The sequence below is a fragment of the Scyliorhinus torazame genome, chromosome 5, assembly GCF_047496885.1.
Source record: "Scyliorhinus torazame isolate Kashiwa2021f chromosome 5, sScyTor2.1, whole genome shotgun sequence".
Classification (NCBI taxonomy): domain Eukaryota; kingdom Metazoa; phylum Chordata; class Chondrichthyes; order Carcharhiniformes; family Scyliorhinidae; genus Scyliorhinus; species Scyliorhinus torazame.
In genome coordinates, this window is record NC_092711.1 from 91,508,835 (window position 1) to 91,531,766 (window position 22,932).

The 22,932-nt window shown below is 48.1% G+C and overlaps 3 protein-coding genes across 10 annotated transcripts in view; 2 read left to right on the plus strand and 1 right to left on the minus strand.

Moving 5' to 3' along the window:
• Window positions 1-22,932, minus strand: part of LOC140421474 (uncharacterized) — a 366,287-nt gene that overhangs the window by 250,051 nt on the left and 93,304 nt on the right. The window lies entirely within an intron of this gene.
• Window positions 1-22,932, plus strand: part of LOC140421475 (uncharacterized) — an 856,937-nt gene that overhangs the window by 153,927 nt on the left and 680,078 nt on the right. The window lies entirely within an intron of this gene.
• Window positions 8,213-14,724, plus strand: LOC140421494 (uncharacterized). Of its 4 annotated transcripts, none has more exons than XM_072506256.1 (4): window positions 8,213-8,275; window positions 8,640-8,754; window positions 12,228-12,327; window positions 13,525-14,724. In XM_072506256.1, the coding sequence occupies exon 4, from the start codon at window positions 13,670-13,672 to the stop codon at window positions 14,576-14,578; it is 909 nt and encodes a 302-aa protein (XP_072362357.1). In that variant the 5' UTR covers window positions 8,213-8,275; window positions 8,640-8,754; window positions 12,228-12,327; window positions 13,525-13,669; the 3' UTR covers window positions 14,579-14,724. The 4 variants fall into 4 exon arrangements, with proteins under 4 accessions (XP_072362357.1, XP_072362358.1, XP_072362356.1 ...); XM_072506257.1 differs by having other exon boundaries at window positions 8,233-8,250; XM_072506255.1 differs by lacking the exon at window positions 8,213-8,275 and adding an exon at window positions 8,282-8,528.

The following is a 22,932-nucleotide window of genomic DNA, read 5'->3' on the forward strand; positions in this document are numbered from 1 at the left end:
TGTCGAATCCATGCCCAGTTTGAATTAATGATCAAGTTTCACTGGACCAGGAGATGTGAACACGGAAATTATGCAGTTTACGATATAAATAACATGTAATCATGCAATTGATTTCATACCAAATTTATGAAGGTGTTTTTTCCTGATCAAGCATCTCTTCATTATTTCTGAGTTGATATACAGAATTTAATTTTATTTGATCTACAGCCTGTTCACACAGTCTGTCTATTAGAGAGGGAAATGATTTTTAGAACTTCACAAAGCCCTGTTGAGATCACTTTGTTTAAGTAGTCCACTTTATTTGGTTTCAAATGAATTTTCAAATGCATTCTCAGGGTGGAATGATTTCTGCTCATTCAGTAATAACATCATTCTCATGTTGCTTCCAGAAATGTCAATCAATTTACTCAGCATCTGTTCCGTTACTCAAAACTTAATCTTATCTGACATTTATGTCCTCATTTGAAAGTGAGACTCTGAAATATACAACATTGATTTGCAAACATGACTGACAAAGAAAATATTTCGAGTCACCGGGAAATACAAACCCCATTGTGCTCATGTGAGATTGAGCACAGTCAGCATTGAAATGAAATGGGATAGTTTTACAGGTGGAGATTTGAGAATGATATTTTCATTATATTTGATTCCTTTTTGTTCTGTGTGTGAGACATTCTGGCGCCTTCATCCCGTTCGTCTTGAAGAAAGAGGGACGTCACGGGATCTGTACTGAGCCTCGTTTTTCTCATCTCCCCGAGTGGCTTTTCCTATTTCGCTATCATGAAGACAGATTTTTAAAAATTTGATTCTATTAAAATCTCTGCCATTTACTCCAATTCAGTCACAGAATCGCTTGTGTCTGTCTTTATGTGCATGTTTCAGACGGTGATTAAACCTGCATCTGTCAACCTATTAAATTCTGTTGTGGACTGAATGAACGGCTAATATGTGAACTTTGTCAAAATGCAAAGTTTTATTGGAGCAATTCTGTAGTGATAGGTTATACCCATCATGATAGATTGAGCAGGCTAGGGACGTTTCCTTTGGAAAAGTGAATGATTGAGGAATATAAACGTATAGAAGTGTTTTACAGGGTAGACAATTGGAAGATGTTGTCACTTGTATCAGGATGAAAATAAATATAACTTAGTAATACATCTAACGAGCAATTCTCTTCAACTAGACATTAAAATAGAAAATACTGGAAATACCCAGCATATCTGGCAACATCTGGGGATTGAGAAACAGTTGACCTTTCAGATCTGCGCTGATGCAGTGTAGTTCTGATGAAAGATCTTGGACATGAAATGTAAACCATGTCTCCCTCTCCACAGACACTAGCAGATCTGCTGAGTATTTCGATTCTGGCTTGGGTCACTGTCTGTGCAGAGTCTGCACGTTCTCCCCGTGTCTGCGTGGGTGTCGACCGAGTGCTCCGGTTTCCTCCCACAAGTCCCGAAAGATGTGCTTGTTAGGTGTATCCAAACAGGCACCGTAGTGTGGCGACTAGGAGATTTTCACATTAACTTCATTGCCGTGTTAATGTAAGCCTACTTGTGACACTAATAAAGATTATTATTAGATTATTATTTTTGTTGTTAATTCAGATTTCCATCATCTGTAGTATTTTTGCTTTTCTTTAACTGACAGTGCTAAGAATGTGGAACTCATTAGTAGAAGGGTTTAAATTCACTGACTGAGCTTCAATCTCAGGTGTAAAATCCCACCACAAAATTCTTTGGATTTGGATTTGTTTATTGTCACGTGTACTGAGGTACAGTGAAAAGTATTTTTCTAAGAGCAGCTGAAACAGATCATTTAGTACATTAAAGAAAATAAAATAAAAAGAAAATACATGAAAGGGCAACACAAGGTCCACAATGTAAATACATAGACACCGGCATCGGGTGAAGCATACAGGAGTAAAGGTTAGTGATAATGTTCGTGTTCAATTAGTTTTAAAATAGTAGTACGATTATAAAGTTGTAAAAAGATCTGTTTGGTAGAGCTCACAGAGAGTCGCCACGCTCCGGCGCCATCTTGGGTCCAAAATGAATGTGCCTCCAGGCGAATGTGGAAATGAATTCACTCGGTCATCCTATTTGCTGACATAACAGCTCAGTCACACTGGAGGAAGAATCATAGAACTTACAGTGCAGCAGGAGGCCATTCGAGTCTGCACCAGCCCTTGGAAAGAGCACCCCAGTTAATCCCACGCTTTCACCCTATCCCGGTGACCCACCTAATCTTTTGTACACCAATTTATCACGGCCAATCCACCTAACCTCTACATCTTTGGACTGTGGGAGGAAACCGGAGCACCCGGAGGAAACAGACACAGGGAGAAACTGCAATCTTCCCACAGTTATCCGAGGCCGGAATTGAACCCGGGTCTCAGAAGCAGCAGTGATAGCCACTATGTCACCGTGCCGCCCATTTAGTATCATTCAGATACTTCACATGCACTTTGGTTGCTGTATCAATTAATTTAATAATTTGACATCTTGGCACGTGGCTCCAATGGAAATCAGATCACAAAGCAACAAATTCGATTGATCAATATTGCGTTTTAATGGTTGGATAAAGACCCAGCATTCGACTTCCGGTTGTGGTGATGCCTAGCTAGCCGCACGTTTCGGCGGCTCCAGCTCCAACGGACCTTCGGGCTCTTTTAAGAGCCCCAACGGGAAATTTTCACGTGACGAAACCCGGTGTGGGGTGAGTGAATAGGGAGTCCCCCCCCAACGAAAGAGGAAAATATTGGCGGCTGCAGCGCGAGGAATCCTCGACGATAGGGACAGAAAGGGAGAAGACACAAGATGGCGGCGGAGAAAGCCCAGGCGACATGGGGGCCCGAGCAAGACGAATTCTTGAGACGGTGTGTGGAGCTACTAAAGAGGGAGGTGATGACCCCGATGCGACAGGCAATTGAGGGACTCAAGGAGGCACAAAGGACCCAGGAGACAGAGCTCCGCATGGTGGAGCAGAAGGTGACGGATAATGAGGACGAGATCCTGGGCCTGGCGGTCAAAACACAGACGCAGGAGGCGCTCCACAAAAAAGTGCATTGAAAGGATTGAGGCCCTAGAAAACAGAGCGCGAAGGAAGAACCTTCGGATACTGGGTCTCCCTGAGGGAGTGGAAGGAGCGGATTGCGGGGCTTATGTAAGCACGATGCTAAGCTCGTTGATGGGAGCTGAGGCCCCTGCGGGCCCCTTAGAGGTGGAGGGGGCCCATCGGATCCCGGCGAGAAGACCAAAAGCGGGAGAACCACCTAGGGCAACAATCGTGCGATTTCACCGCCTTAAAGATAGAGAAGAGGTCCTGAGATGGGCTAAGAAGGTACGGAGTAGCAGATGGGAGAATGCAGTGGTACGGGTGTACCAGGATTGGAGTGCGGATGTGGCAAGAAGGAGGGCGAGTTTTAACCGAGCCAAGGAGGTGTTACACAAAAAGAAGGTGAAGTTCGGGATGCTGCAGCCGGCACGACTATGGGTCACGTACCAGGAGAGACATCACTATTTCGAAACGGCGGAAGAAGCATGGAACTTTATTAAAGATGAGAAATTGGATCGGAACTGAGGGACTGATACTGTAGGGAATGTTATTGTCGATGTAAATAGAGAAGTAAATTGGGAAGGGGGGAGACACTAAGAAATGTGGGCGCCGGTGAGGGGGGGGAAAGAAGGGACATAGGCGGAGAATGAGGAATGGGAGTGGGAGGGGAAAGGGAGCTGCGCCACAAGAGGCTGGTCAGATATAGGGATGTTCCCACGCCAGAAAGATAATGGCGGGAAGACAGGTGCAAGGCAGATGGGAGATCCCCACACGGGGGGGGGGGGGGGGTCAAGGAGGGAGCAGGAGTAGCCGGGGTCAGTTGAAGTCAGCTGACTTGCGGAAGTAATATGGGGGGAGCAATCACGCTAGAAGGGGATCTGGCGGGGGAGGGGGGGAGGGGGGAGGGGGGGGATAACTGGGTTGCTGCTGCGGAAATCAAAGAGGAAATGGCTAAAGAGTGGGTGGACGGGGATGGAATGCGACGCCTGGGGAGCAAGTGGGAGCGCGGAAGTGGGATACGGGACTGGCCTAGAGAAGGTGATGGCTAGTCGACACGGGAAGGGGGCAGGTAGCCCCCTAGTGAGGCTGATCACGTGGAACGTGAGAGGCCTGAATGGACCGATTAAAAGGGCCCGAGTGCTCGCGCACTTGAAAGGACTAAGGGCAGACGTGGCTATGCTCCAGGAGACGCACCTGAAGGTGGCGGACCAAGTTGGGTTAAGGAAAGGATGGGTGGGACAGGTGTTCCACTCAGGGCTAGATGCAAAGAATAGAGGGGTGGCCATATTGGTGGGGAAACGGGTAGCATTTGAAGCAAGGAGCATTGTAGCAGATAGCGGAGGTAGATATGTAATGATGAGTGGCAGGCTGGAGGGAATGGAGGTCGTGCTGGTTAATGTATATGCCCCGAATTGGGACGATGCGGGATTTATGAGACGGATGTTGGGTCGTATCCCGGACCTGGAGGTAGGAAACTTGATATTGGGAGGGGACTTAAACACCGTGCTGGACCCAGGGTTAGATAGATCCAGATCTAAGACCGGAAGAAGGCCGGCAGCGGCCAATGTGCTCAAGGGGTTTATGGACCAAATGGGGGGAGTGGATCCATGGTGATTTCTTAGACCGAGGGCCAGGGAGTTCTCCTTCTTCTCCCATGTCCATAAAGTGTACTCCCGGATAGATTTTTTTGTTCTGGGAAGGTCGTTGATCTCAAGGGTGGAAGAAGCTGAGTATTCAGCCATAGCGGTTTCGGACCATGCCCCACACTGGGTGGACATGGAACTAGGAGAGGAAAGGGAGCAGCGAGCACTCTGGCGATTAGATGTGGGATTGATGGCGGATGAGGGAGTGCGTGGAAGAGTGCGGGGATGTATTGAGAGGTACCTGGAGGCCAATGACGACGGGGAGGTCCGAGTGGGAGTGATATGGGAAGCACTAAAAGCGGTGGTCAGAGGAGAGCTGATCTCCATTAGGGCCCACAAAGGGAAAACAGAGGCCAAGGAAAGGGAAAGATTACTGGGGGAGATTTTAAGGGTGGACAGGGAATTTGCGGAGACCCCGGAGGAGGGACTGTACAGGGAGAGAAGACGACTCCAGACGGAGTTCGACCTTTTGACCACCAGAAGGGTGGAGGTGCTGTGGAGGAAGACACAGGGGAGGAGGTATGAATATGGGGAAAAGGCTAGTCGCCTGCTGGCCCATCAGCTGCGAAGGAGGACAGCGGCGAGGGAGATAGGGGGAATTAGAGACGAAAAGGGAGCTACGGTGCGGAGAGCAGGGAAGATAAATGAGGTGTTCAAGACCTTTTATGAAGGACTGTATAGGTCCCAACCCCCGGAGGGAGAGGAGGGGATGCGGCAGTTCCTGGATCAATTGAGGTTCCCGAGGGTGGAGGAGCAGGAGGTGGAAGGCCTGGGGGCACCGGTTGGGGTGGACGAGGTTATTAAGGGGCTGGGGAATATGCAAGCAGGGAAGGCTCTGGGACCAGATGGGTTCCCGGTGGAATTTTATAGAAAATACGTGGACTTGTTGGCCCCGCTGTTGGTGAGGACGTTTAATGAGGCCAGGGAAGGAGGGACTTTACCCCCGACAATGTCGGAGGCGACGATATCGTTAATTCTGAAGCGGGATAAAGATCCGTTGCAGTGCGGGTCCTATAGACCTATTTCATTATTGAATGTGGACGCCAAATTGCTGGCAAAGGTACTGGCATCGAGGATAGAGGACTGTGTCCCGGGGGTGGTGCACGAAGATCGGACAGGGTTCGTAAAGGGGAGACAACTGAATGTCAACGTGCGATGACTATTAGGGGTGATAATGATGCCCCCAGTGGAGGGGGAGGCAGAGATAGTGGCGGCAATGGATGCAGAGAAGGCATTTGATAGGGTGGAGTGGGAGTACTTATGGGGGGTGCTAAGGAGGTTTGGGTTCGGGAACGGGTTTATTAGCTGGGTCAAACTCCTTTATGGGGCCCCAATGGCAAGTGTGGTCACGGGTCGGCAAAGATTGGAGTATTTCCGACTATATAGGGGAACAAGACAGGGATGCCCGCTATCTCCATTGTTGTTCGCGTTGGCAATTGAACCTCTGGCCATGGCATTGAGAGACTCCAGGAAATGGAGAGGGGTGATTAGAGGGGGAGAAGAACACCGAGTGTCGCTATACGCAGATGACCTACTGTTGTATGTGACGGACCCAGTGGGGGGGATGACAGAGGTCATGCAGATATTGAGGGAGTTCGGAGATTTCTCAGGATATAGGCTTAACATGGGGAAGAGTGAACTATTCGTGAGACACCCTGGGGACCAGAGTCGAGAGATAGAAGGCCTGCCTCTAAGGAAAGTGGAAAGAAACTTCCGATACCTGGGGATTCAGATCGCCAGGAGCTGGGGAACCTTACACAGACTTAATCTGACACGATTGGTAGAACAAATGCAGGAGGACCTCAAGAGGTGGGACACGCAGCCTCTGTCGTTGGCGGGCAGAGTGCAGGCAATTAAGATGATGGTCTTCCCGAGGTTCTTATTTGTATTTCAATGTCTCCCTATACTAATCACTAAGACCTTTTTTTAAAAAATAGACAGGAGCATCACGAGCTTCGTGTGGGCAGGGAAAGTCCCGAGGGTAAGGATGGGGTTCCTACAACGTAGCAGAGACAGAGTAGGATTGGCGCTACCGAATTTGGGCGACTACTATTGGGCCGCCAATGTGGCGATGATTCGTAAATGGATGATGGAGGGAGAGGGAGCGGCGTGGAAAAGACTGGAGAGAAAGTCCTAAAAAGGGACGAGCCTAGAGGCGCTGGTGACGGCGCCGCTACTGCTCTCACCAAAAAAGTTTACCACAAACCCAGTGGTGGCGGCAACATTGAATATTTGGGGACAATGGAGGCGACAGAGAGGTGCGCGGGGAGCCCTGGTGGGGTCCCCAATCAGGAACAACCACAGGTTTGCCCCAGGAAGGATGGATGGAGGATTTCAGAGCTGGCACCAGTTGGGAATTAGGAGGGTGGGAGATTTATTTATAAATGGGACGTTTGCGAGCTTGGGAGCATTAGAGGAAAAGTATAAGTTGCCCCGGGGAAACTTCCTTAGATATACACAGGTGAGGGCGTTCACAAGACAACTGGTGAGGGAATTTCCGCTGCTCCCGACACAGGGGATCCAGGACAGAGTGCTTTCGGAGGGGTGTATCGGGGAGGGCAAGGTGTCAGAGATATACCGAGAGATGAGGGAAGAGGGGGAGGAGCTGGTGGGCGAATTAAAAGGAAAGTGGGAAGAAGAGCTCGGGGCGGAGATCGAGGAGGGTATGTGGGCTGATGCCCGAAGCAGAGTAAATTCCTCTTCCTCGTGCGCCAGGCTTAGCCTGATTCAATTCAAGGTGCTACATAGAGCACACATAACGGGAGAAAGATTGAGCAGGTTCTTCGGAGTGGAGGACAAGTGTGGGAGGTGTGGCGGAAGCCCGGCAAACCACGCACATATGTTTTGGTCGTGCCCGGCACTGGAGGGGTATTGGAAGGGAGTGATTTCGAAGGTGGTGAAGGTCCGGGTCAAACCAGGCTGGGGGTTAGCTTTATTTGGAGTTGCGGATGAGCCGGGAGTGCAGGAGGCGAAAGAGGCCGACGTTGTGGCCTTTGCGTCCCTAGTAGCCCGGCGTAGGATTTTACTCATGTGGAAGGAAGCGAAACCCCCCGGATTGAAGGCCTGGATAAACGATATGGCGGGGTTCATAAAACTGGAGCAGATGAAGTTTGCGCTGAGAGGATCGGCTCAAGGGTTCACCAGGCGGTGGCAGCCATTTCTCGACTACCTAGGGGAACGTTAGAGGGAAGACAGATGACCAGCAGCAGAAACCCAGGGGAGAGGGGGGGAGGGGGGGTGGAAAGTTTTATTTTATGTTAAATGATTAGTTTACCATGTTGGTTAGCCATTTGTTCACTGTTAAATTTTCTTTTTTGTTATGTTTGATGTGTAAGGGGAAAAAATTGTGATCGAAAAATTTTCAAGAAAATATATTTAAAAAAAAGACCCAGCATTCTCCGCGTGGAAGACTGTCCTATTCAGCCCGCAGGAGCTTCTTGCGCAGGCGCACCGCCAAGCTGTAAGTGGAGAATGCGCATGCGGTCTCTGACTGGGGCATGCGCAGTGCGGTACGTGTCTGGACTTGGGCGGCGAGGGGAAAAATGATCCGGTGAACTGAGTCACGGGGCCGCGAGGTGTGGGGGAAGAGACAGCGGAGTGGCTGGGAACGGGGTTTCATAAACACAGCATGAATGCGTCAAACCCCGAATAAGAAGCTCCTAATCCTGTTTTTGCCAAGGACGTTGTTGGGCTGTTCTGCATCACTGGCCCAGAATAACGGCAGCCATATTGCAGCAGGGCGCATGCGCAGCCTTCCCTGTCCTGTCAGCAGGAGGAGAGGATATTGTGACGACAGTGATGGGATTCTGGAAACTCCTTTTACAGGGGGTTAGAAGGAGAGGATTTACACAAAGCAAATTCAAACCAAGACAATTTTTATGTCTCCTCAATTTATATCTTAGACTAACAGTTGAAGGTCTTTGTAACTTTCTTTTTCAGGAAGTTAAAAGTGGAGCATTGATCGATGGGAAACTCAAACCAAGCATCACATTGTGATCTGACAGAGTCAGCGATACATCAGAACCTGAATATCAGCAGCATCTGAGTGTGCAAGGTAAAATGTTTGTCTGTTCTGTCTGTGAGGGAAGATTTCAGGTCCCAGTCTGACTGGAAAACCCCGAGATTCAGAAATCCTGATTCGACCACACCTTGAAAACTCAACTCTGGGCAACAAACCTAAGGAGAATAGAATGGTCTCAGAGGGAGTGCAGAGCACAGATTTCCTTGAGTGATCATAGGATCATAGAACCCCTACAGTGCAGGGGGGGGGGGGAGGGGATTCGAATCCAGCACCAACCCTTCAAAATGAGCACTCTACCCATTTATGCTTCCTCCATCCACCCCACCCTATACGCATAACCCAGAACTTGAACTGCACATCCTTGGACCTTAAGAGGCAATTTAGCATAGCCAATCCACTAACCTGCACATCTTTGGATGGTGAGGAAACCGGAGCACCATGCAGACAAGGGGAGAATGTACAAACTCCAACAAAGGCTGGAATTGAACCCGGGTCCCTGACGCTGTGAGGCAGTAGTGCTAACCACTGTGCCACTGCTGAATCCCAAAATTATATTATACGATGAGATTACAGAAAGTAGTCATAGTCATTGTGGCACAGCGGAGGCTATTCGGCCCATTGAGTCTGTGCTAGTTCGCAAGAGCAGTCCAGTCAGTCCCATTCCCCTGTTCCATCCCTCGATCCTCGCAGGTCTATTGCCATTAAATATTTATCCAATTGCCTTTTGAAAATATTCATCGTGTCCATTTCTGCCCTCCCCTCAGCCATAACTTTGGGGTCATTACCGTTGACTGTAAAATCATTCCCCTTCACATCTCCCTTATCTTTTACAAAACCTGAATATGTCCCCGAGTTCTTGTGCAACCAGTGAATGGGAACAAATTTTCTTTGTCTATTTTACTGAAACCCATCAGAATCTTCTACATCTGAATCAAATCTCCTCAACCCCCTCTGCCGGAACCATTCTGCAAAATCTCTTCTGCACCTTCTCAAGGACCTTCACATTCTTCCTGAAGAGTGGTGACCAAAAATGGACGCAATACTCAAATTGTGGCTTTATCAGAGCTTTATAAAGCAGTAAAACTTCTATTTTGTGCTCATTAACACCATTAATCAGCTCAAGAGTTAATTTAATAAAAGCAAAATACTGCAGGTTCTTGAAATCTGAGATAAAAACAGACAATTCTGGATAAACTCAGCAGCTCTGGCAGCATCTGTGAAGAGAGAATCAGAGTTTTTTAACATATTTCTTTATTCTCCTTTTTCGCAATTTCTCCCAAATTTACACCCATCAACAATAAACAATAATCAGTAACAAATATGTCAATCCCCATATCAATAACAACGATCCCATCCTCTCGCCAAACCCCAAACATTCGCCCACATGTTCACATAAACAACTGACAAAAAGGAATCCGGAATCCCCCATTAACACCCATCGCCCCACCCCCCCACCCAACCAACTAATGTTCAATGTTTTATAAAAAAATTTAAAAATTCTCCTTTTTCACATTTTCTCCCACATTTACACCCATCAACAATACACATTAATCAGCAACTAATGTTCAATGTTATCCAGTTCTTGGAAGTGCATAATGAATAATGTCCATGAATTGTCGAACCTCTATGTCCTTCCCCTCAGTTCAAACTTAACCTTCTCAAGTGTCAAGAATTACAACAGATCCCCCCGCCACGCCAGGGTGGAGAGGCTGCTCTCCAACCCATCAGGATCTGTCTTCGGGCGATCAACGAGGCGAAGGCTAAAACAAGTGCCTCCGCACCCGTTTCCAACCCTGGCCGGTCCAACACCCCAAATATGGCCTCCTACCCCAGGTCGCCATATTTGGGGTAGGAGGCCATATTTGGGGTGTTGGACCAGCCAGGGTTGGAAACTGATTATTGTGGATGGGTGTAAATTTGGGAGAAAATGCTAAATTCATTTTATTTCATTTTCATTTTAGCTGTATCAGCTCCAACCTCGTGCACAAGGTGGAGGCATTCACTCTCCGGAGCACCTCACACCAGAACCCCTCCTCCATATCCTCTCCCAACTCTTCCTCCTACTTTGCTTTGATCCCTTCCAGTGGTGCCTTCTCCTCTTCCAAAATAGCTCCGTAGACCGCTGACACTACCCCCTTCTTCAGTCCCCCTTTCGTCAGCACATCCTCCAGCAATGTGGAGGAGAGAGAATCAGAGTTAATTTTCAGATCTAAATGATCTTTCTACATAACTGCTTCGCTAACTACTCTCTGAATATATCCTGTCACTTCAGAGAGAAAAGCACTTAGAAACCCCAGTCCCGTGTCCCTGCACAATCTTTAGCACTCTGCCATTAATTATATCTTTCCCCTCCCTAACCCCTTTGCCACCTAATTATGAGGGTTGTAATCCTTGGAATTTAGAAGATTAAAAAGGAATTGATCAAAGTTTTCAGGATGTTAATTGGAATTGACAAGGTAGATATAGAGGAACCATTTCCACTGGTTGGGGAATCTCGCACGAGCAGACACATTCTAAACATAGAATCCGGTTCTGGCACCTTTTCAGGGAGAGAGTTCCAGATGCTGAAGCCTCTGTTGCTGCAGAAACTGCTGAACTCACTGCTGAGTTCTGAAGGTTGTAAAGTGTCGAATGGAAAGATGAGTTGCTGTTCCCCAAGCTCCCTTTGAGCTTCATTGGAACAGTTCAGGAGGCCAAGGGCAGAGAGGTCAGAGTGGGAGGGGGGCAGACAATTAAAATATGAAGCAATCATCCAGCGTGCAATTAATGCAGCCAAATCCTTGATAAAAGTCACACAGTATATCATCCTTTTTCTTGTGAAGTGATGAATCATTTCCACTTCCACCACCCTCCAGGGCTGTGAGATCCAGGTTATCACTCTGTGTAAAAAAAGGTCTTCTTCATATTCCCCGCTGCATCTCAGGCACTATCAGCTCATGTGAACAGCTTTTCTTTATCGACCTGATCTATGCCTGTATTAATTTTGTACACCTCCATCAATCTCCTCTCAATCTCATTTGCTCTGTGTAGAACAAGCCCAGTTTCTCCAACCTAACCTTGCCGCTAACTTCCCTCCTGGAACCATCCTGAATCTCCTCAGCACTCTGTAAGGATCCTCATATCCTTCATGAGGACTGGTGACCAGAACTGGATGTAATGTTGTGATCTAACCATGACTTTATAATTTCTTGTTTTAGTGCTCAACACCTCTATTTATGCAGCTCAGACCCCTGATTTATTAACTAACTCCTGTTATAAGAAATAGTTCCCATGAATGCTTTAGTCATGACCCGTAATTATAAAGCGTCAATGATGACACAAGCTTTAAAATAGTTCCTGTAATATTTGTCCTGAATACCAGACACCTTCCCCCAAGTTCTGGAAAGGGAGGGTTAATAAAGCCAGGGACTGACAGTCTGCACAAACTTCGAATGTGACTCCAGACCCATTTGTAAAACTGAACAAATAAATCCCTGAATTTATTCCGACTCTTTTCTGTATTCCAGCTCCAGTAATTACTGACTGGGAAGGGACCAGAATGTCAGGAGGCTTCCCACTGCTGTCTTCTCGTGTGGAAGTGATCTATCAGATTAATGTGTTTATGCTGTGAGTATTCGGTACAATGCCTGAATCTCTGATTCTGCTTCCTGTCCACTATCCCCCTCATCCATGGATCTTCCCTTTTACCAACTGGAGAAAACGTTTGCCTGTTCACTGATTGATCTCGATGGCAGTGAGATTACCCAGAATTCCCAATCGGTCAGAAAGTCCCCTATTGGCGACTAATGGAACCCAGGGCGAGGACGCAGGGCTGTGCTGTATTCTGAGCATGCTCAGTGCAGCTGGTGGAGACGGACTGAAGGAGATCAGGCAGCTCAGGGAGGGGATTGTGAGCACAGGAGAGGAACTGGAGCCGGGGGAGGGTCAGAATTAAATGAGCCCAGACGACTGTCGGACTGGCAATTACCACGATGTAGGTGAGAGAGCACAGGGGTGATGGTGAACAAGACCTGGTGTGAGTGCGAGCAGGAGCAGCTGAGCTTTGGATGACCTCCAGTTCCTGTGAAGTTGAATCTGGGAGATCAACAAGACCCACATTAGAATAGTCCAGTTTAGAGGAAACAAAAGGAATGGATGAGTTTCAGCAGCACATGAACTAAGACAGGGACACAACTGGACAATGTTACTGAGTGGAAATAGGCAGTGACAGTGATGTGTGGACAGGAACACAGCTTGGGGTGAAATATACCAGAGATTGTGAACAGTCTGATTCAGCGTCAGACAGTTCCCAGGGAGGGACATGGAGTCGGCGGTGAGGGAGTGGAGTTTATAACTGGGCATGAAGACAATGGCTTTGTCCATCCAGTACTGTATGTCAGATAAGTCAGGATGGTGTGCGAGTTGGAGGGGAACTTGGAAATCATGGTGTTCACATATTCCTGCTACCCTGCTCCTACGAGGTGGTGGAGAATGGTTTGGGAGATTCTGTCAAAGTTCTGCTCATGTTGAAGATATATTAAATACTTGTTTCAATCATTCAGCCTCTACTACTCCCTTTCTCCTTCCTTCTCGCAGAGTGTCAGAGTCTGGTGTAGATTCAGACCAATTGGTAGGTTCCCTTCCCTGAAGGACATTAATGAACCAGTTGTGTATTCACAACAATCCAGCAGTTTTCATGGTCACATTTTCCTGGTGCCGGCCCCACAAATGACCCGATTCATTCAGCTCAATTTCACAACCTGCCTTTGTGTTTTTGTGGGTTCTGTCTCACTCCCTATTTTTCATTTTAAATCCGGTTCACAGGTCATTGGAAGAGGAGGATTTGCAGTCGGGAAACTTCATCACATCAGGATCAGCACCAGTTGCTCCATTTACCGTAACGTGAATGTCATCATACTTTGAACATGGAAGGAAATAGCACCATTCACAGTGGGGAGAAACCGTGGAAATGTGGGGACTGTGGAAGGGGATTCATTTCCCCATCAGAGCTGGAAACACATCGACACAGTCACACTGGGGAGAAACCGTCTCCTGCTCCAAGTGTGGGAAGAGTTTTACTATTTCTGCCAACCTGCTGAGACACCAGCGTGTTCACACAGAGGACAGACTATTTCAATGCTCAGACTGCAGGAAATGCTATAAAAGTTTCCAGGAACTGATGCTGCATCAACGTGTTCACACTGACGAGAGACCGTTCAGATGCTCTCATTGCGGGACTGGGTTCAGGCGATCGTCCCAACTCACTGTACACCAGAGGATTCACAGCGGGGAGAGGCAGTTTATCTGTTCCAACTGTGGAAGGGGATTCACTCAGTCATCTGACCTGCTGACGCACAAGAGAATTCACACTGGGGAGAAACCCTTCACCTGCTCTGAGTGTGGGAAGGAATTCACTCAGTTGTCACAGCTGTTGACACACCAGCGAGTTCACACTGGGGAGAAGCCCTTCACCTGCTCCGTGTGTGGGAAGGGATTCTCTACCTCATTCACCCTGCTGAGACACCACCAAGTTCACACAGACAAGAGACCTTTTAAATGTTCAGACTGTGGGAAGGGCTTTAAATGTTCCTGGGAACTGATGTACCATCAACGTGTTCACACTGACGAGAAGCCATTCAGATGCTCTGTCTGTGGGACTGGGTTCAGACGATCATCACAACTCACTGACCACCGCCGAATTCACACTGGCACAAAACCTTTCACCTGCTCTGTGTGTGGGAAGGGATTCACTCAGTCATCCAACCTGCTGACCCACCAGCGAGTTCACACTGGGGAGAAGCCGTTCACCTACTCCCAGTGTGGGAACGCTTTCACAACCTCATCCAGCCTGCTGAGACATCAGCGAGTTCATAAATAACTACTGTGATTGGAATTTTCTGTTAATCACACCCAGGACTGAGCCATGTTCATTGGGGTCTGGTTCTGCTGATGGTAATAAACTGCAGCCCAGTTACAGGGACTCATATTCTGGCTAAAAGTCAAATAAATTAGATTTGTGCAAAATACGCAGTGTGTTGGAACTTTTTAATATCTCTGACACAAGTTAGATCCTTTTGAAGTACTCTCGCTCTCCCCTGTCTCTTCCATCCTCACCTCCAACAAGAAGTGTGAGGAGCTTGTGGAGCTTCTTTGTGACTGAGATTGAGTAAATCCGATCAGCTGCCTCTGCTGCTTCCCTCCCTCCCACGAGCCCACCGGACCAAACTGTCTCTAAATTTCATCCTTTCCCGAGCCCTGAACCCTCATATTTCTCTAGTTTCTCTCCCATCTCCCCTCCTGCCCTCTCAGAGCTCATCTTGTCCATGAGACCCAGCTCCTGCTCCATCGACCCTATTCCCACAAAACTGATCACCCAACTTCCCCATGTTCACTGACTTTGTTGAATCTTTTCTCTATCAGGTACTGTCCCTCCCCTTCTGCTGTCATTCTACCCTTGTCAAAAAGCAAACCCTTGACTCCACCATCCTTACAAATTACTGCCCCATCGCCAGCACCCCTCTCCTCGCCCAAATCCCGGTCTATTTTTCCCAGAACGCCACATTTGAATCCCTCCAATCAGGTTTCTGCTCTGTCACCGTGCTGAAACAACTCTTATCAAAGTTACAAATGACATCCTCTGTGACTGTGACAAAGATAAACCTCCCCTCTGTCCTCAGCCTTTGACAAGGTCGACCACACCATTCTGCTCCGTCACCTCTCCACTGTCACCCAGCTGGGTGGGGCTGCTCTCTCCTGGTTCCATTCTTCTCCATCAGAGTTGGAGAATCACTTGTAATGTCTCCCCTTCCCACTCCCACAGTTACCTCTGCTGTTACCAAGGGATCCAGTCTTGTCTCCTTTCTCGTTCACATGTTCCCACAATAACACCATCTGGACACAGTGTCAGTTGTCACAGTTACACTGACAGCTCCCAGCTCCACCTCCACCACCTCTCTCCACAATTGTTAAATTCTCAGCCTGTTTGTCTGATATCCAGTGGTGGATGGGCAGACATTTCCTCCAATTAAATATTGGGAAAACCAAAGTCATTGTTTTCATTCCCGAGCTACCAGCTCCATTCCTCTCCCTGGTAACGTCTGACACTAAACCAGACCCGTTTGCACACCTCATGTTTGAATCCGAGATGCACTGCTGGCCCTTGTGTCTGTGTGTCCCAGGCTTTCTCAGTCAAAATTATTTCAAAACTTTCCCCACAGAGAGATCAATCATTCTCCTTTCATAATCAGATACATGGAATAAGTCATTCTGAAAGATCTCAAGATTGTTACTTTGAATTTTTTGTCTGCAAATCCTCTCCCTCTAACTCCCAGTAAAAGGAGTTTAGAGGTTTTCGGTGTAAATGCAGGATAGAAATTCAGCACCATTCTAGTTTCTATGGTGCATTCTCCCAAATCTATGAATCTCAGTCCCACACACACCTCTCCCTCTCTGCTCATTGTTCCAGATTCAGTCTCCAGTCTCCTCCTGATTCTTTTCCCCTCTCCAGATTCTCTCTCCTCCTGTCCTTAAACTGGTGACTCAGACTGTGGCTCAATCCCACTCCTTCATTCTAACAAATAACCCAGCTCACAACAACTAATCATCTTGAACAACTTTATTAGTAATTTCCAATATTGGGAAAGAATCACCTTTTCCCAATTGTGGAGAACAGAAATCCAGCGGGCAGCTCAGAACTTCCTCCTCCCAGGAATGTTTTAACAAGCTGCATGTATCTGAGTTACATTTATACAGACTCATTCACTCAGTGATCAGATCTCACTGAACTATGACACAAACTGTGTGTATCTGAGTTATATTAATACAGATTCACTCACTCAGTGATCAGATCTCACTGAACTATGACACAAGCTGTGTGTATCTGAGTTACATTTAGACAGACTCACTCACTCAGTAAGTGATCAGATCTCACTGAACTATGACACAAGCTGTGTGTATCTGAGTTACATTTATACAGACTCACTCAGTAAGTGATAAGATCTCACTGAGCTACAACAGCTCTATTTATAATTAGTTGTTAACATAATAAAATGTCTCAAGCAGTTTCACAGGAACATGAGGACATATTGGGTCAGATGACCAAAGAGTTGGTCAAAGACTTCAGTTATAAAGAGAATTTTAAAGGTGGAAAATTAAGTGGAAAAGTGGGGAGGTTTAGGGATGAAATTCCAGTGATTAGGGTCCAGGCAGCTAACAGCCCCCAGTTGGATTGTGAGTAAAATCAGGGATGAAGGACATCCGGAATGATGCTCCATGTACGTGGGCCCCATAGCCCAGGCTCAAGGCCCAAATCTAAACTTTGGGACAGAGTTTGACCATCCCTGGTCTCAGAGAAATACAATTCCCCGATAAACATCTTGTAAGATCTTGGTTTATTTATAACATAAAAAGTTCGGACCAGTTGAGTCCTCCTGTGCACTCGATGGGGATTGACTTTAACAGATTTAAAATCCTCTGGATCTCAGGGTCACATCAAGAATATGTTTCAGTCGAGATTTAAATATTGAAAAACTGAATAGAAATGGGGACAGACAGCAGCTCAATTATTTCAAAGTGAGAAATGAATGGTCTCTGTTTCAGGGGGGACTCCTTCAGAATGAACACTTCCCACCAGCAGCACCAACCCCCCTCCCCCTCCCCCTCCCTGTTCACTGAACATTCCTTCACCCACTCATCCTCCCATTGCACATCCACCCAATGGCCCCCAGCCTGGATTCACATTCAGCATGAACTCAGTGAAAGGCTGAGCTGGCCCCAGGATGTAAGAACGGACAAGAGCTGGAAGTGGTTCCAGTCAATACAGTTTGTGCATCATTATTAAATAAAGAAACTTCATATCTTGTCAAATCCCCATTTCTGACACTTGGTGAATTACAATTTGGAGCCCAGACCCTTCCTGTTGCTTCTACTTGGCGGATCATAGAATTTACAGTGCAGAAGGAGGCCATTTGGCCCATCGAGTCTGCACCAGCTCTTGCAAAGAGCACCCTACCCAAGCCCACACCTCCACCCTGTCCCCATAACCCAGTAACCCCACCCAACACTAAGGGCAATTTAGCATGGCCAGTCCACCTAACCTGTACATCTTTGGACTGTGGGAGGAAACCGGAGTACCCGGAGGAAACCCACGCACACACGGGGAGAACGTGCAGACTCTGCACAGACAGTGATCCAAGCCAGGAATTGAACCTAGGACCCTGGAGCTGTGAAGCAATTGTGCTAACCACCATGCTACCGTGCTGCCCTGTGTGGTTTCAGCAGAGGTAGAGACAGGCTGCTCACATCCCTGCTCGCACTGCCCAGAGGCTTGTCACAGAATCATAGAATTTACAGTGCAGAAGGAGGCCATTCAGCCCATCGAGTCTGCACCGGCCCTTGGAAAGAGCACCCTATCCCCTTTATCCCCATAACCCAACCTAACCTTTTTGGACCCTAAGGGCAATTTAGAATGGCCAATCCACCTGACCTGCACATCATTGGAGGGTCTCCACCCTCTGGGTTTCAGAGCTCCAGAGGGTCCTGGGACAGACTGACCCATCTGTACCTGTGCCGGGCAGATTCAGCTGGAGACGGGGCGGCGTGTTGGATACTGCCTGTGGGTTTGGGGACAATGGGTCTAAGGTGGGAGCCCTTTGCTGGAGATCAGTGACGTGTTGACAGTATCTGTCATCCTGTTCAAGGCAGCAGACATCACCTGCATGGCCGAGGTCATGACCTACACCGACCCATTTCAGAGCCGTGCTTGAAACTCCATGGAGGCAGCCACTCTCTCCATGACAGACAGTCTCTGGAACCTCCTCCAGCCCTACAACCCTCCACGCTCCCTCACTCCTCCAATTAGGGGAGAAGGTGGCATCGTGGTAATGTCACTGGATTAGTGATCCAGAGGCCAGGCTAATGCTCTGGAGACACGGATTCAAATCCCAAATCCAATGAATAAACCTGGAATTCTAAAGTTAGTCTCAGCGGCCGTGACAACTATCATCGATTGTTGGAAAAACCCATCTGGTTCACTCATGCCCTTTAGGGAGGGAAATCTGCCATCCTTACCTGGTCTGGCCTCCATGTGACTCCAGACCCACAGCAATGTGATTGACTCTCGAAGGGATGGGTAACAAATCCCGGCCTTTCCAGTGACGTCCACATCCCATAAAACAATCACAAAAAAATCCTCACCCCCTTCAGCTCCCCCGACTTGCTTCACTCCACCATTGGCAGAGGCACCTTCACCTACCGAGGTCCTGAGGGCTGGAAACCCCTCACTAAACCTGCCTCCTTACCTTTTCCACCCAGCTTCTGTTCCTCTGTGAAGGGTCTCCGACATTTTAACCTGTTGATGGGTAAATGCCAGTTGTTGTTGTCGCTGCCTCATATTAGAAAACTCAGGAATGTTACAAAAACACGCGGAAACTTCAGATGGAAGATTCGCAGCTGGAAACTTCACCTTCAGACAGCTTTACACCAATCTCTGATTGGACAGCACATTTTGTAAAAACATTCACCATCGAATAATGTTCATAAATGTTTAGCGAGGAGTTTCCAGCTCTCAGGACCTTGGTAGGTGAAAGTGCCTCTGCAAATGGTGAAGCAAGTCGGGAGAGCTGAAGGGGGGGGGGGTGAGGATTTTTTCTTTGATTGTTTTATGGGATGTGGACGTCACTGGAAAGGCCGGGATTTGTTACCCATCCCTAATTGCCCTTCAACTGAGTGGCCTGCTCGGCACTAGAGTCAACCACGTTGCTGTGGGTCTGGAGTCACATGTGGGCCAGACCAGGTAAGGGCGGCAGATTTCCCTCCCTAAAGGGCATGAGTGAACCAGATGGGTTTTTCCAACAATCGATGATAATTGTCACGGCCGCTGAGACCAACTTTAGAATTTAGATTTTCTGCTTATTTCTAATATGATAAGGGGGCAGCACGGTAGCATTGTGGATAGCACAATTGCTTCACAGCTCCAGGGTCACTGTCTGTGCGGAGTCTGCACATCCTCCCCGTGTGTGCGTGGGTTTCCTCCGGCTGCTCCGGTTTCCTCCACAGTCCAAAGATGTGCAGGTTAGGTGGATTGGCCATGATAAATTGCCCTTAGTGTCCAAAATTGCCCTTAGTGTTGGCTTGGGTTACTGGGTTATGGGGATAGGGTGGAGGTGTTGACCTTGGGTAGGTTGCTCTTTCCAAGAGCCGGTGTAGACTCGATGGGCCAAATGGCCTCCTTCTGCACTGTAAATTCTATGATAAAATGTCAGAAATTAATTGACTGTGAATTGAATGAGCTCTCTCTGGCTCTCAGTAACAACGCTTCCACAGCAGCTTGCTGGGTGACACACACAGCACAGGCCTGTTCTCTCTGTCACAAACCCTGAAACCAGATTTCTAAACTGGAGAAGGTTGGATCTGACGACCCAAATATAAACCAACTGTCTGAGTAAAGGTTAAAACGGTTCGACAGGAAAATCACTTTGGACAGGAAAGATTTTCAAAGTGATCGGTGCTGGATTCAGACTAACACCAAACACTCTGACTGGATCCAGAGGAAGGAGAACACAAGAGGCTCCAGCCCCGGAGATCAGCTCCATCTGTCCGAGTGTCTGATCCGGGATCAGTAAACCATTCCGAGGAGACTGTCATCTCCAGCCCCGGAGATCAGCTCCATCTGTCCGAGTGTCTGATCCGGGATCAGTAAACCATTCCGAGGAGACGGTCACCTCCAGCCCCGGAGATCAGCTCCATCTGTCCGAGTGTCTGATCCGGGATCAGTAAACCATTCCGAGGAGACTGTCACCTCCAGCCCCGGAGATCAGCTCCATCTGTCCCAGTGTCTGATCCGGGATCAGTAAACCATTCCGAGGAGATTGTCACCTCCAGACCCGGAGATCAGCTCCATCTGTCCGAGTGTCTGATCCGGGATCAGTAAACTATTCCGAGGAGAACGTCACCTCCAGCCCCGGAGATCAGCTCCATCTGTCCGAGTGTCTGATCCGGGACCAGTAAACCATTCCGAGGAGACCGTCACCTCCAGCCCCGAGGATCAGCTCCATCTGTCCGAGTGTCTGATCCGGGATCAGTAAACCATTCCGAGGAGACTGTCACCTCCAGCCCCGGAGATCAGCTCCATCTGTCCGAGTGTCTGATCCGGGATCAGTAAACCATTCCGAGGAGATTGTCACCTCCAGACCCGGAGATCAGCTCCATCTGTCCGAGTGTCTGATCCGGGATCAGTAAACTATTCCGAGGAGAACGTCACCTCCAGCCCCGGAGATCAGCTCCATCTGTCCGAGTGTCTGATCCGGGATCAGTAAACCATTCCGAGGAGACTGTCACCTCCAGACCCGGAGATCAGCTCCATCTGTCCGAGTGTCTGATCCGGGATCAGTAAACCATTCCGAGGAGACTGTCACCTCCGCCCCGCAGATCGGCTTCACCTGTCCGAGTGTCTGATCCGGGATCAGTAAACAATTCCAAGGAGACTGTCACCTCCAGCCCCGGAGATCAGCTTCATCTGTCCGAGTGTCTGATCCGGGATCAGTAAACCATTCCGAGGAGACTGTCACCTCCAGCCCCGGAGATCAGCTTCACCTGTCCGAGTGTCTGATCCGGGATCAGTAAACCATTCCGAGGAGACTGTCACCTCCAGCCCCGGAGATCAGCTTCATCTGTCCGAGTGTCTGATCCGGGATCAGTAAACCATTCTGAGGAGACTGTCACCTCCAGCCCCGGAGATCAGCTCCATCTGTCCCAGTGTCTGATCCGGGACCAGTAAACCATTCCGAGGAGACTGTCACCTCCAGCCCCGGAGATCAGCATCTCCCTGATCCGGGACCAGTAAACCATTCTCACATGTTGTGGGTCACATGTATTTCCTGCCGATTTAGCTGGTGTACCAAATCTAAACTGTCGCTTTTTCATAAATTCCTTTAAAATTACCAATGACTTGGATCCCCTTTTTGGGTAAACTCTTGACTCCTGGACTAAAATTTTGCAGGTTCCAGCATTCATTACAACATTAAATGAAAATCGCTTATTGACACAAGTAGGCTTCAATGAAGTTACTGTGAAAAGCCCCTAGTCGCCACATTCTGGTGCCTCTTCGGGGAGGCTGGTACGGGAATTAATCTTGTTGACTCTAAACACAGTTGTAAAGGAGCCTTTTGTCTGTATCTCGGAGCTCTGAACCATGGAAGAGAGTGACTGGGGCATGTTTCTTACACACCTCAGGGTTAACCCACATTCAGTTCTGGATCTGATTGACAGCAGCGAAAACAGCGGAATCCAATCCCTGGAGACACTCATGAAGTCGCTGGTGTCTCAGCATAAGTTGTAAGTCAGTGAATCCATTCCCGCACTCGGGGCAGGTGAACGATCTCTCTCCAGTGTGAATTTGTGGTGTATCATCAGCTCATTGCTGCTTTGAAAGCTCTGCTCACAGGCAAAACATTTAAAAGGTTTTATATCAGAGTGAATTTGTTGGTGTTTCAGCAGGTTGTATGACTGAGTGAATCCCTTCCCACACACAGAGCAGGTGAATTTATTGCGTACAGTTCTGGTCACCGCATTATAGGAAGGACATGGAGGCTTTGGAGCGGGTGCAGAGGAGATTTACCAGGATGTTGCCTGGTATGGAGGGAAAATCTTATGAGGAAAGGCCTTGAGGTTGTTTTCGTTGGAGAGAAGGTTAAGAGGAGACTTAATAGAGGCATACAAAATGATCAGGGGGTAGGATAGGGTGGACAGTGAGAGCCTTCTCCCGCGGATGGATATGGCTGGCACGAGGGGACATAACTTTAAACTGAGGGGTAATAGATATAGGACAGAGGTCAGAGGTAGGTTCTTTACGCAAAGAGTAGTGAGGCCGTGGAATGCCCTACCTGCTACAGTAGTGAACTCGCCAACATTGAGGGCATTTAAAAGTTTATTGGATAAACATATGGATGATAATGGCATAGTGTAGGTTAGATGGCTTTTGTTTCGGTGCAACATCGTTGGCCGAAGGGCCTGTACTGCGCTGTATTGTTCTATGTTCTATGAATGGTCTCTCCCCAGTGTGAATTCGCTGATGCATCACTGGGCCATTGCTGCTTCGAAAGCTCTGCTCACAGTCAAAACATTTAAAAGGTTTTATATCAGAGTGAATTTGTTGGTGTTTCAGTAGGTGATAAGACTGAATGAATCCCTTCCCACACACAGAGCAGGTAAACGGTCTCTCCCCAGTGTGAATTC